General features: G+C 47.7%; 1 protein-coding gene across 2 annotated transcripts in view; it reads left to right on the forward strand.

The window, feature by feature from the left end:
• The window catches only part of PLAA (phospholipase A2 activating protein), a 296517-nt gene that overhangs the window by 228187 nt on the left and 53089 nt on the right, over positions 1-15241 (forward strand). For both annotated transcript variants that reach the window (XM_069240757.1, XM_069240766.1), the window contains one exon: positions 13672-13773. In XM_069240757.1, the coding sequence (XP_069096858.1) occupies positions 13672-13773 (102 nt within the window). The remainder of the gene's footprint in view (positions 1-13671; positions 13774-15241) is intronic.

Below are 15241 nucleotides of genomic sequence, written 5' to 3' on the forward strand. Positions count from 1 at the left end.
GTATTTAATGGAATCTTATGGAGACTGTGGGCACTCCAGGTAGCTACTTGTGACTTCAGGGCACAGACCTCTGGGTTTTGGACAAGCACTGGGGAGGGCCACAGGTCAGCACTAAATACACATCCTCAGCGGCACAGGGGCGGTGGGTTCAGAGTGCACAAACCGCGTCCATCACCCCATACTTGGGGGAACGCCAGGGGTCTCAAAGATGCTGCAGGCTGTGTCCAGCGAGTCGGTTGCAGAGAACCACAGGCTGGACAGGTAGGAGAGAAGCCCACTGGATGTTGCTGCACCGTCTGTCAGATTCCCGAAGGCCAGAGGGCTGCGAATGCTGGGGTACCTTTGGACATCTACAATCTTCGTCGGTTTCGATCAGTCAGGGGGAGTCCTCCGGATTTAGGCTGCAGGCGTTGTGGTGTTGGACAGGAGGGGTCAACCCAGGGTGTACTCGAAGTCTGAATCTCCTGGAGACCTTCTCTGGACCGTTGGGCCACCTGGACACAGGCAGTAGTCAGGTGTAGAGTGGGCAGGACTCGCGGATCCGGGGAGGTTCTGGAGTCCTTGTTGAAGGTTTCTTGTGGACAGGGCTGCTGTCCTCTGGAGTTCTTGATCCTCTGGTAAGCAGTCCTCTGGCGGTTTATAGGGGTTGCTGGTTGTAAGGAAATGCCTCCTTGGCATGGTTACCCCCTGACTTTTTGCCTTTTGCTGATGCTATGTTTTGAATTGAAAGTGTGCTGAGGCCTGCTAACCAGGCCCCAGCACCAGTGTTCTTTCCCTAACCTGTACTTTTGTATCCACAATGGCACACCCTGGCATCCAGATAAGTCCCTTGTAAGTGGTACCCCTGGTACCAAGGGCCCTGATGCCAAGGAAGGTCTCTAAGGGCTGCAGCATGTCTTATGCCACCCTGGAGACCCCTCACTCAGCACAGACACACTGCTTGCCAGCTTGTGTTTGCTGGTGAGAACAAAACGAGTAAGTCGACATGGCACTCCCCTCAGGGTGCCATGCCAGCCTCTCACTGCCTATGCAGGTATAGATAAGTCACCCCTCTAGTAGGCCTTACAGCCCTAAGGCAGGGTGCACTATACCATAGGTGAGGGCACCAGTGCATGAGCACTGTGCCCCTACAGTGTCTAAGCAATACCTTAGACATTGTAAGTGCAGGGTAGCCATAAGAGTATATGGTCTGGGAGTCTGTTTTACACGAACTCCACAGCACCATAATGGCTACACTGAAAACTGGGAAGTTTGGTATCAAACTTCTCAGCACAATAAATGCACACTGATGCCAGTGTACATTTTATTGTAAACTACACCCCAGAGGGCACCTTAGAGGTGCCCCCTGAAACCTTAACCGACTATCTGTGTAGGCTGACTGGTTCCAGCAGCCTGCCACAACCGAGACGTGTTGCTGGCCCCATGGGGAGAGTGCCTTTGTCACTCTGAGGCCAGTAACAAAGCCTGCACTGGGTGGAGATGCTAACACCTTCCCCAGGCAGGAGCTGTCACACCTGGCGGTGAGCCTCAAAGGCTCACCCCTTTGTGCCAGCACAGCAGGACACTCCAGCTAGTGGAGTTGCCCGCCCCCTCCGGCCACGGCCCCCACTTTTGGCGGCAAGGCCGGAGAAAATAATGAGAAAAACAAGGAGGAGTCACTGACCAGTCAGGACAGCCCCTAAGGTGTCCTGAGCTGAAGTGACTCTAACTTTTAGAAATCCTCCATCTTGCAGATGGAGGATTCCCCCAATAGGATTAGGGATGTGACCCCCTCCCCTTGGGAGGAGGCACAAAGAGGGTGTACTCACCCTCCGGGCTAGTAGCCATTGGCTACTAACCCCCAGACCTAAACACGCCCTTAAATTTAGTATTTGAGGGCTCCCCTGAACCTAAAACTTTAGATTCCTGAAACTACAAGAAGAAGACTGCTGAGCTGAAAAACCCCTGCAGAGGAAGAACAGAAGACACCAACTGCTTTGGCCCCAGACTTACCGGCCTGTCTCCTGCCTTCCAAAGAAACCTGCTCCAGCGACGCTTTCCAAGGGACCAGTGACCTCTGAGTCCTCGGAGGACTGCCCTGCTTCAAGAAAGACAAGAAACTCCCGAGGACAGCGGCACTGCTCCAAAAGAACTGCAACTTTGTTTCAAGGAGCAGATTTAAAGACCCCTGCAACTCCCAGCAAGAAGCGTGAGACTTGCAACACTGCACCCGGCGACCCCAACTCGACTGGTGGAGAACCAACACCTCAGGGAGGACCCTCCGGCGACTCCAAGACCGTGAGTAACCAAAGTTGTCCCCCCTGAGCCCCCACAGCGACGCCTGCAGAGGGAATCCCGAGGCTCCCCCTGACCGCGACTGCCTGAACTCCATTTCCCGACGGCTGGAAAAGACCCTGCACCCGCAGCCCCTAGCACCTAAAGGAACGGAACTCCTGTGCAGGAGTGACCCCCAGGAGGCCCTCTCCCTTGCCCAGGTGGTGGCTACCCCGAGGAGCCCCCCCCCTTGCCTGCCTGCAACGCTGAAGAGATCCCTTGATCTCTCATTGAAAACCATTGGAAACCCGACGCGTGTTTACACACTACACCCGGCCGCCCCCGCGCTGCTGAGGGTGTACTTTTTGTGCTGACTTGTGTCCCCCCCGGTGCCCTACAAAAACCCCCTGGTCTGCCCTCCGAAGACGCGGGTACTTACCTGCTGGCAGACTGGAACCGGGGCACCCCCTTCTCTCCATTGAAGCCTATGTGTTTTGGGGCACCTCTTTGACCTCTGCACCTGACCGGCCCTGAGCTGCTGGTGTGGTAACTTTGGGGTTGCTCTGAACCCCAAACGGTGGGCTACCTTGGACCAAGAATTGAAACCTGTAAGTGACTTACTTACCTGTGAAACCTAACAATACTTTACCTCCCCCAGGAACTGTGAAAATTGCACTAATGATTCAAAGTTACTACTAAAGTACTTACCTGCAATACCTTTCAAATGAGATATTACATGTAGAATTTGAACCTGTGGTTCTTAAAATAAATTAAGAAAATATATTTTTCTATAACAAAACCTATTGGCTGGATTTGTCTCTGAGTGTGTGTTCCTCATTTATTGCCTGTGTGTATGTACAACAAATGCTTAACACTACTCCTTTGATAAGCCTACTGCTCGACCACACTACCACAAAATAGAGCATTAGTATTATCTCTTTTTGCCACTATCTTACCTCTAAGGGGAACCCTTTGACTCTGTGCATGCTATTCCTTACTTTGAAATTGCACATACAGAGCCAACTTCCTACACTGGTCCTGCAGGATGCATCACTTTTTTGTAGCAGAAGTCTTGAAGATACAGCCATGCCGGTAGGGCTGGAGCCAAATGAAGGAAGCTGGTTCTGTATATACTATATCAAAATGAGATATAGTGTGCACAGAGTCCAGGGGTTCCCCGAGAGGCTTGACAGAGGCAATAATAGATACTACTAATGCTCTTATTTGTGGTAGCGTGGTCGAACAGTTAGGCTTATCAGAGGGTAGTGTTAAGCACCTCCTTGTGCTACCTCCCTTTGGGGATGGGAGCACATCCCTATACCTACTGGGCTAAATCCTCCAAAACAAGATGGAGGATTTTCCAAGGAAGGGCTCTGGTCACCTTAGGGGTGGACCTGGCTGAGGGGTGACTCCTCCTTGTTTTTCTCATTATCTCCCGGGACTTGCCGCCAAAAGTGGGGGCTGTGTCCGGGGGTGGGCCTCTCCACTAGCTGGAGGCCCCTGGGGCATTGTAAAATGAAGCGTGAGCCTTTGAGGCTCACTGTTAGGTGTTACAGTTCCTGCTGGGGGTAGGTGTGAAGCACCTCCACCCAGTGCAGGATGTTTCTGGCCCCAGAGAGCACAAAGGCTCTCACCCAGGAGGTGAGAAACTCGTCTCACAGTGGCAAGCTGGCACAGACCAGACAGTCCTGCACTGAAGGATTGGGTAAAATACAGGGGCCATCGTTAAGATGCTCTCTGTGTGCATTTTGTAATAAATCCAGCACTGGCATCAGTGTAGGTTTATTATTCTGAGAAGCTTGATACCAAACTTCCCAGTGTTCAGTGTAGCCATTATGGAACTGTGGAGTTCGTTTGGAGAAACTCCCAGACCGTATACTTAATATGGCCACACTGTACTTATAATGTCTACGAATGGACTTAGAAACTGTAGGGGCATATTGCTTATGCTGCTATGCCCTCACCTGTGGTATAGTGCAACCTGCCTTAGGGCTTTTTAAGGCCTGCTAGAGGGGAGACTTACCTATGCTACAAGCAGTGTTTTGTGGGCATGGCACCCTGAGGGGAGTGTCATGTCGACTTTGCCCTTTTCTACCCACCAACACACACAATCTGCAATGGCAGTGTGCATGTGTTAGGTGAGGGGTCCCTTAGGGTGGCACAACACAAGCTGGAGCCCTAAGGGGCCTTCCCTGGTCACAGGGCCCTTGGTACCACTGGTACATTTTACAAGGGACATATCTGTGGGCCAGGGGTGTGCCAATTGTGGAAACAATGGTCCATTTTTAGTGAAAGAACAGTGGTGATGGGGCCTGGCTAGCAGTGTCACAAAGTCCATTCCCTGTGGGGATATGGACCACCTCAAAAGTTTAGGGCTCTCACCTTTCATTGGCAATAGCCATCTGCGAGGTCTGTGGCCAGTTTGAACAACAAATTGAGTGCCAAACAAATATGGCCTCAGCTTTTTCAGGGGCCATCATCATTGGTTTGGGACAGGACTGCTCTTATCCCATGTTCAGAGGCATCTATTTGCACAATGAATTGCTTTGAATAATATGGAGCCTTTAGAATTGGTGCTGAGCACATTGCTTCTTTTAGGGTGTCAAAGGCCTTTTGACAGACGGGTCCAATTTACCTTCTTCAGCATTTTCTTGGAGGTCAATTCAGTGAGGGGGAGTCACAATGGAGTCACAATAGACCCATATACCTTCACAAACCTCCTGTAGTACCCAGTCAAGCCAAGGAATGCCCTGACTTAAGTTTGGGTTTTTGGAGCTTCCCAGTCTAGAATTGTCTGGGTCTTGGGTTGTAAAGGTTGCACTTGGCTTCCACCTACAGGGTGGCCCAAGTATACAACTGTACCCTGCCCTAGCTGGCATTTAGATGCTTTGATTGAGAGGCCTGCTGCTTATAGGGCCTGCAAAACCTTCCCCAGGTGGACCAGGTGATCCTGCCAGCTGGAACTAAAGACAGCAATATCATCTAGATATGCTGCACTAAAGGACTCCATACCAGCAAGGCCTTGATTCACCAACCATTGGAAGGTGGCAGGGGCATTCTTTATGCTAAAGGGTGTGACAGTGGACTGATAATGCCCATCAGGTGTTGAGAATGCTGTTTGGCTCCAGGTGCCATCCTAATTTGCCAGGACCCTGCAGTTAAGTCAAAGGTACTTAGGAATTTGGCTGCACCTAATTTGTCAATAATTTCATCTGCTCTGGGTATGAGGTGAGAATCTCTCAACAAGGCCATTGGTTTGTGGATGATATGGTGTGGTCAACTTATAAGTCACCCCACACTCATTACACATGTGTTTCAGGTAAGCTGACATGAAGTTGCTACCTCTGTCAGAAACCACCTCCTTAGGGAAATGCACTCTGGTACAAAAACCAATTAGGGCTTTGGCTACTGCAGGGGCTTCAGGGTATCTTGTAGCATGATCCATTACTACCAGTAAGTATTGGTTCCCTGAGGCTGTGGGACGTTCAAGTGGACCCACAATGTCCACACCAACACTTTCAAAGGGGACCCCCACCACTGCAAGTGGAATGAGGGGGTCCTTTAGATGGCCACCTGTCTTACCACTGGTTTGACAGGTGACACAGGAGCTGCAAAATGCCCTTACTTTCTGGGACATGTTGGGCCAATAGAAATGGTTCACTAGTCTGTCCCATGCCTTGGCCTGTCCCAAATGCCCAGCTAAGGGGATGTCATGGCCAATGTGAAGATAAACTCTCTAAACTCCTGAGGCACTACCACGCTCCTAGTGGCACCAGGTTTGGGATCTCTTGCCTCAGTGTAAAGGAGTCCATCCACCCAATAGACCCTGTGGGAGCCACTGACATCTCCCTTCTCCTGTTCAGCAGCTTGCTGTCTCAGGCCTTCAAAAGTGGCACAAGTCTTTTGTCCCTGGCACAGCTGTTCCCTTGAGGGTCCCCCTGAGCCCATGAGCTCTACCTCGTAAGGCTCCAGCTCCAGGGACTCAGTTCCCTCAGGAGGTAAGGCATCTTCCTGGGAAGAGAGGTCTTGCTTCTTGTGCTGTTCAAAGGCTGGTTCCCCAGTCCGCTTACCTTTTCTCTTGGAAGATCGGACCATTATTCCAGGCCCCAACACTTCTTTTTCACCCTGTGCTATGCTCTGGGCTCTTGTTTTTATACATACCAGTTCAGGGATACCCAGCATGGCTGCATGGGTTTTGAGTTCTATCTCTGCCCATGCTGAGGACTCCAAATCATTCTCTAGCAAACATTCTACTGGGATTGCAGAAGAGACCACTACCAGTTTCAAGCCAGTAACCCCTACCCATTCTAAAGTCACCATAGCCATTGGATGGACTTTAGTCGCATTGTCAGCATTGGTAATTGGATGTTTGTCCAGCCAAATACTGTTCTGGGGGAAACAGTTTCTCCATCACCATGGTGACACTGGCACCTGTATCCTTCAGGGCTTCTACCTTTGTCCCATTTATCAAGAGCTGCTGCCTGTATTTTTGCTTGTTAGGTGGCCAGGCAGCCAGTGTGGCTATATTCACCCCACCATCAGAGTCTAAAGTTGCTCTGGGCACACTGTTGATCCCACCTGTTGATCCCACCTGGAGACTTTCTATTCCAGAGCTAACTGGAGTAGAGTTAGTGGGATTATTTTTGGGACATGCCATGTCTCCAGTTTGGTGTTCATGCTGTCTACAGTTGTGACACCAGGCCTTCTTGGGATCAAAGTTTTTACCCTTATACTCTTTTGTGGACATTGAAGAGGCTCAGCGCCCACCCTCCTGAGTAGGTTTTTGGGGCCCTTGAGAAGACTCTTTAGTTTTGTCCTTGGATCTCTCACCATCCTTCCCCTGGGGAGGCTTTGTGACCCCTTTCTTTTGGCCACCCCCTGTGGAAGTCTTGGTCACCCTTGTCTTGACCCAATGGTCTGCCTTCTTTCCCAATTCTTGGAGAAAGTGGACCTGCGTCTACCAGATGTTGATGCAACTTATCATTGAAACTGTTACGTAACAGGTGTTCCTTCATAAACAAATTATAAAGCCCATCATAGTAATGCACTCCACTGCCAACCATCTAGTTTTTTGACTAGTCAACAAAATCAACCAAGGACTGGCTCGAGGTTTTGTGAGTCCCCCCCTTCTTCCCCCCCCAACCTATTTCTGTACCCCTGAGTTGAGAATTCAAAGCCCTCAATCAGGGTAGCCTTCATTAGGTCATAGGATTTTGCATCATTACCAAAGAGTGTGAGGAGTCTATCCCATACACTTACTAGTGAACAGTTCCCAAAGGAAGCTCCCCAGTGAGATATGTTTAGCTTTCTGGTTGCACAAGCCCTCTCAAAAGCTGTGAACCATTTGTTGATATCATCACCCTCTTCATAGTTTGAGACAATCCCTTTGGGGATTTTTAGGATATCAGTATTTTCTCTGACCCAATTTAAATTGCTGCCACCATTTATGGGTGTTAACCCCATTTCTGCCCTCTCCCTTTCTATAGCTAGGAGTTGTTGCTCCAAAGCTAACCTTTTGGCCATCCTTGCTAAAAGGATGTCCTCTTCATTGAGGCTGCCCTCAATGTTTCCAGAGGAACTGGACTCCCCTGTGGAAGATCCAGTAAGTACTATTCTTGGAGGCAGGAGTCTGGGGACCCTGGTCTTCTAAGTCAGGTGAGGAGGGGGGAGATCATACACCTCATCTCTAACATCCTCCCCTTCTGAGTGGAGTTCTTCCTCCTCAGTAGGGTGATCCCTGGTGTACTCTGCAAAGAGCTCCTCAAGCTTGACCTTGGTAGGGTTGGAACCAGTTCTATTTTTTCTTGGCTTACAGAGGGTCCTTAACTCTGCCATCCGTAGATGGAGGTAAGGAGTGAGGTAGAGTTCCATCACTATTTCCTTTGAGCTACTCATTATGACACTAATGTTGGGATTCCTTTTTAGAAACTAAAAACTACTTCTAGTAACTAAATCCAAAGTTTTACAAAACTTTTACACTTAAAAAGAGATGCTAAGGGGACTTAAGAGTCCCTTAAGGGCCCTAGCAGGACTTTTAAATTTTAGAAAAAATAGTCAAATTCAAAAATCAGCTTTCTAAAGGCAATTTTGGAATTTAGTTGTGTGATCAGGTATTGGCTGAGCAGTCCAGCAAATGCAAAGTCGTAGACGCCACCGCTGATCCACCAATGTAGGAAGCTGGCTCTGTATATACTATATCAAAATGAGATATAGGGCCTGATTCTAACTTTGGAGGACGGTGTTAAACCGTCCCAAAAGTGGCGGATATACCACCTACCGTATTACGAGTTCCATAGGATATAATGGACTCGTAATACGGTAGGTGGTAAATCCGCCACTTTTGGGACGGTTTAACACCGTCCTCCAAAGTTAGAATCAGGCCCATAGTGTGCACAAAGTCCAGGGGTTCCCCAAGAGGCTTGATAGAGGCAATAATAGGTAATACTGATGCTCTGTTTGTGATAGTGTGGTCGAGCAGTTAGGCTTATCAGAGGGTAGTGTTAAGCATTTGTTGTACACACACAGATATTAAGAGAAACACACACTCAATAACTTAACTCCAGGCCAATAGGATTTTTATATAGAAAAATGTCTTAATTTATTTCTAGAGCCACCAGATTCAATTGGCAGGTAACTACATTAAATGAAAGGTGCTTTACATAGGTATAATCAGCACTTTGAATGGAAACAACAACATACAGTTTTTTTTAAATGACAAAAAGCAATTTTAAAAGTGTACACAGTGCAATTTCAAAAGTTCCTGGGGGAAGAAAGTACAGTACAGTTTTGGAGGTAAGTAACCGACTTACAGATTCAGTCTCCGGGGCATAGGTAGCCCACCGTTGGGGGTTCAAGATAACCCCAAACACCCAGCACCAGCAACACAGGGCCGGTTAGGTACAGAGGTCAAACAGGAGCCAAAATAACGTGGGCCCCTATGGAGACAAGGGTTAATCTGCTTCTGGCCTGCTTGCAGCTAAGTATCCTTGTTGTCGGAGGGCAGACCACGGGTGTTAAGAGGAGCACTCAGGAGGGGGGGGTCAGCACTTGGGGCAAGTTGGCACCAAGCACGCACCCTCAGCGGCACGGGCAGCCAGGTGCAGGATGCAAACAGGGCGTTGGGTTTCCAATGGAACTCAATGGGTGGCCCCCGGGGGTCACTTAGGTGCTGTAGGCAAGGCACAGGGAGACATCTCGGGCAAGCCACCGACTGGACAGGGAGGAGGGTCGCCTGCTGGTCACTGCTGCACCAGTGTTCGGTTTCTCTCAAGTCTGGGGGCCACGAGTACAGTGCTTCTCCAGGTGTCGGAAATCTTCGTCCCGGGCAGTCGTGGTCAGGGGGGTCCTCGGGATTTTCCCTGGGGCACTGTAACACGAGGCTTGAGCCTTTGAGGCTCACCGCCAGGTGTTGGTTCCTGCAGGGGGAGGTGTGAAGCACTTCCACCCAGAACAGGCTTTGTTTCTGACCACAGAGTGCACAAAGACACTCACTCCATGTTGTCAGAAACACGTCTGAAAGTGACAGGCTGACACAGACTGGTGAGTCTTACACTAGCAGTTGGGCTAACATACTGGGGGCATCTCTAAGAGGCCCGCTGAGCGCATTTTTCAGTAAATCCCACACTGGCATCAGTGTGGGTTTGTGCTGAGAAGTTGATACCAAACTTCCCAGTATTCAGTGAAGCCATTATGGTTCTGTGGAGTTCGTAATGACAAACCTCCAGACCATATAGTTAATATGGCTAACCTTCACTTACAATGTGTAAGAATGGACTTAGACACTGTAGGGGCATATTGCTCATGCAGCTATGCCCTCACCAGTGGTGTAGTGCACCCTGCCTTAAGGTTGTAATGCCTGCTAGAGGGGTGACTTACCTATGCCACAGGCAGTGGTTTGTGGGCATGGCACCCTGAGAGGGGGCAAGGCAGTGTGCATGTGCTGAGTGAGGGGTCCCCAGGGTGGCATAATACATGCTGCAGCCTTTAGGGACCTTCCCTGGCCATACGGCCCTTGATACCGTGGGTACCTTTTAGAAGGGACTTAGCGGTGTGCCAGGTCTGTGCCAATTGTGGAAACAAAGGTACAGTTTTAGGGAAAGAACACTGGTGCTGGTGCTGGGGCCTGGGTAGCTGGGTCCCAGCACACTTTCAGTCAAAGTTGGCATCAACACTAGGCAAAAAGTGGGGGGGTTACCGTGCCAACAGTGGCATTTTCCTACACAGGGGCTCCACTAAATATTGAATTTATGTATATTAGGGGTGTGTTGGGTATGAGCACTTCTTGTGGGAAGTGGGCATAACCCTGTCCCAGAATTCCAAGGTAGGTCAACTCAAAGATGGCTATCTCTGAAGAATTGTGTCCTACTCGCAGTAGCCCACCTTAGGGGTAGTATTAGAGTGGAGGGGGCACACCTCCCTGACTAGCTAATTTTCCAGCCTGTCTAGGTGCCAAATGGGCTTTGGACAGGGAGAGGGTGGCTTCCTCTCCTGTGAGAGGAGCCAGATTCACATTCCGAAGGCGGCAGCCATTTGAGGCTTGCGACCTTAGGAAGGCTAATCAGTAGGTCATCCCGTGGGAGGCAGTGTTACACCCTCTTCCTGGACAGACTTTTGTTCTGGACCTCCTGAGAGCAGAGGGCTCTCGCCCCAGGGGTCCAGAATGGTATCCCAGGTGGCAGGCTGGTAGAAACGGGTCCACGAGAACACCAGAGGCTGGTAGGGATCCAGGGGGCATTTCTAAGGTACCCTCTGGGTGCATGTATTGGTCAATCCAACACTGGCATCAAGGTGGGTTCACCAATTTGAGACTTTTGATACCAAACACCCCTATCTTCAGTGAAGCCATCATGTCATGTAGCTGGGGAACTCGTATTGACCAGTGTCCAGCACATGTGTTTAAAATGGCTTCCATGGTCACTTACTATGTCTGAGAACTGACAAAGACATAGCAAGAACATATCTGCCTGTGCCCTCATATGTATTATAATGCACACTGCCTTAGGGCTGGAAGGACTGCTAGAGGGGTGACTTGCATATGTTGCATGCAATGTTAGTGGACATGGCACACAGGCTGTGTGCCATATTGTGTTTTCACTTTTGTCTACACTAAGACACACACCCTGCAATGGCATCCTGTCATGTGCTTGGTGAGGGGGAGGGGTCCCTTAGGATGGGACAATTTCTGCTGCAGTCCTTAGGGACCCTCTTTAATACTCCAGGGGTACCATTTTATATGGAATTACAGAGGGTGCTAAAGGTTTTGCCAATTGGGTAAACAACTGTGCAGTTTTGGGAAAGAGATCTGGCACTGAGGACCTGGTTAGGAGCAACCTAGTGCACTTTGTCAAAATCACATCAGATACCAGGCAAAAAGTGGGGAGTAACCATATCAAAAAAGATGCACTTTTCTACATCATGGCATCATAGGTGGAAATGCAAACATAGGGAGTCCTTCTGCTTATACTCCTAACCCCCCATTGTGGTTTTACAGAATGATGTATTTAAAAGAAATGCTATGTGTTTCTTGATTCCAAACTCAAAATGATGGAATTGTTTGAGGGACCCAGGGAAGACTGATCATAGTACCATTCAGCTATGGGGGAAATTGATGGGTAAGTGGTGGCAGGCGTCACTGAATAATCTGTTTACTAACCTGTACTTAAATATATCATAGCAGCTTATTACCAGCTACTTTATAAATCATTGAAGATTCTTGGATGTCTTCATTTTCTGTAATTCTGGCTAAAAGACAAATTGCATTGGGGTTGACAGCCACTGAGTATCAAGGCTTGGTTGCGTGATTTTGAAATGTACAATGATAAGGAATAATGCTACATGAATTTATTACTGCTGAAGCAATAACGAAAAACTCCGTTGGAGAACTATCAAGTTTATATATCTGGAATAGAAATGGAAGATGGAGAATTTTTTCAGTAGAGGATTTGGTAGAGCCTGTTGTGTCCCAAGTGTGTAAGCATCTATTAACGAATATGGAGGAGGTGGGCTTGTTGCCCTCCCCCTCTTTTTTGAAGAATCTACTTGAGATTTCCATTGACTATCTTACTGTAACGTTAATGAAACCGGAAATCCCCCTCCATGTCTGGATAGCCCACTTTTACTTCCAGGGCCCATCTGATGCATTAAACCAAGCAGTTGTAACAGTCAGGCTGTAAAAGGCCAGACTCTGTCTAAGGGAAAAAAGAGAAAGTGAGAGTTGTCACTTTCCAAGTAGTGTACAGCAATATAATATATGCAGCCTGAAGAGTGAGGAATCTTCCTCCCCGCCTCCAATTTGCATATGACCAAATAGCATGTTAGGGTTCTCCTTTCACAAAGTGAAGACCCCATTCCAAAAAAAAAAAATGACTTCTGAAGTTTACTGTGCAAACATCACAAACAGAAAATATTAAATAGTGACCTCACTACAGTGAAATAACTTAATGCTCTAAGGTGGACCACATAGTTGGATGCTTGGTAGGTCATCGAGCTTCGCATAGCGAGGAGCCAGAAGATTATGGCAGGCTTCGCTTGGCAGATTCTGTGGAAAAGAAACTATCCTTGCTGAAGTCATTGAAAGGGATGGAGTGTGAAACCTTAATTGGGCAGTGCAGCAATTTCTGAATGAAAGGAGGCATGTTACGTACTGCTTCAGCCAGAATGAAGGGGAATATTGGAGAAAGCATAGATGGCAATGGTGTATGAAAGAAAGCACCAAAGATCAACCTGGGAAACTATATTTGCCCACTTCAAACTATACACCTATAATATTTTGGAGGAAGCAGTGTCTCTGGGCTCACAAAAGCCAATGGAGATAAAGGAAGAAGCAGTATTTTTTTTCTGCCTGAGGAGTAACTCGGCAAGGATTCTGGGTTCTAGGTCACTGTCTGCTTTGCCTGCTTTACTGTTTTGATTTATATCACTGAAGTCTAAATGCATATTTAAAAACTATTTACTAACTTAGCCCTTGTAGTTTCACAATATCTTTTTGTTGGTACACCAGTAGGGTTGCACCATGGATGTTGATTATGCCAACACCCCAAGAGGAGGTCTCACAAAAATCACACAAAATTAAATAATAAACTAACGGAATGTGATAATCTTGACAGTAGTCCTTCAGGATAGCACATATGAGGCTTAGAGCAGTGATGCCACTGCATTCTATTCTAGAAAACACATGGAATTTTAATACAGCAATATCATTAGTTTAGTTTACTCTTATGCTTGAGGCAGGGGAGTATTGAAGAATTCATGTTTTTTTTTAGCTGTGATTTAAAGCAATTAGTTACTGCATCTTCCCATTGTAAGTGTAACTTGTCTTTATATTTTTCTCCTCCATCAGTCATTTTCTGCATTAAGTATCCTTTTCTTATGTACCACCTTGTGATCATTGATTCATTATTGTTCTTTAATGCCATGTAGGCAGGAATGCATACAGACTGGATGCCTCCCAAGTTGTGAACATTTATTTTCCCAAGAAAGAAGCTGTCACTTTTGACCAGGCTAACCCTGTGCAAATAATCGGTGAGTACAAAACACACAAAAAACATTAGAGCATCCTCATTGTATAGCTTGGCTTACTGGTCAGCTATGTTTTGAAAGATGTGAACATGTAATATGTGCATGAAGTGAGATATTATAAGGCTAGTGGCAACTTAAACTATGATTTTCAGGATGTGATGAATGAGTGGTCATTCAACAGGACTTTAGTCCATAAGGACAATAGGATTCCCAGCATAATAAGTGCTGATAATTTAAGAGGTGGGTTTTGAGAAATGTTCTGACTTTGAGAAGGAAAGTTGTTGAACAAGTTAAGGAAGACGAAATTTCAGCAGTCAGATGCTGTTAGAGAAAGGGTGTGAATCTAAGCAAAAGGTTACATGCATGGTGAGGGGGTGTTGGATAGTGAGTGAAGTTGCCGAATGACCACAATGGCTTAGCCTTGCAAATTTGGATGAGAGTGGTAGGTTCAGGTGGCTGTAGAACTTTAGCTCTGAGTAGCTCCAAAGCACATCCTTCCTGACCTGTCATCCAGGCTTAGGGCTATATGTATGCATAAGTGGTCTCTTGAAGACAGAAAGTGGTGCTGGAATTGAATGAGTTACTTGGAGTGAAACTTCCGACTCCCTACCTGATAAAGTTGGAGCTGCTGCTGGTTTGCTCTGAAGCCTGCTGACACCTGTGTGTTCTTGCTGCTGAGTCCTGTCAGACAGCATCATATGGTACAATCAGCAAGCATTCTTTGGGAATTATGCTGTTGGTTTAGGAGATACTTTTCTCAGTCCCAGTGAATTTCCTGTTGGCAAAAACGGAAGGGCAAAAGGTGGCAAATTATTTCTCACCATGCATAGAGTTTAAGAGAGACAGGCGCAGCAGGGCAGTCCCCAGTTTTGAACAAAAGGAGCAGCAAGTGACCAAATAGGGGCTTGCAGAGTCAGTAAGTTCTGCTGTATTTCCAAACCCAGCTTTGTTTCCGAGTTGCAATCTACCTCCATGTCTGATCAGCCCATTTTTATTGATAGTCTTCTAGCTGCTGAATTCATACTTTAGAATTATCCCCAGGAGTCAGACTGGATCTGGAATTTTTTTCTTGAGCAGTTCCACTGTGCGTCTGTAGGTGGCGTTCAGATCTGTGTGGTTTCTGGGGTTGTGTCCATGGCAGAAGTCACATGCGTGGTGCCTTTATAGACACCACTTTATGACAATCTCTTTTCAGCATTTTGTCGGTCCTTTTGAGATTTTCCTCCTGGTCTGGTAGGGATTTCCTCTTGGAAGGCTGGCTAAAGCCCTGCAACACCAGTCACTGCTCGGTGTCCGTGACAGACCTGCATCTTGTATTCCTTTGGTGCCTCAAGCACAATCACGATTCAAAGGGCGACCCAGTGGCTGCACCATGAAGCTCAAAGCCTTGACAGGCCTCCAGTCAAGCTGCTGGTGGCTCGACGTTCCACACAGTGACAATCAGTATCCTGAATGAGACGAAGGTCTCAGG

The sequence above is a fragment of the Pleurodeles waltl genome, chromosome 1_2 (genome assembly GCF_031143425.1).
Source record: "Pleurodeles waltl isolate 20211129_DDA chromosome 1_2, aPleWal1.hap1.20221129, whole genome shotgun sequence".
Taxonomy (NCBI): Eukaryota; Metazoa; Chordata; class Amphibia; order Caudata; family Salamandridae; genus Pleurodeles; species Pleurodeles waltl.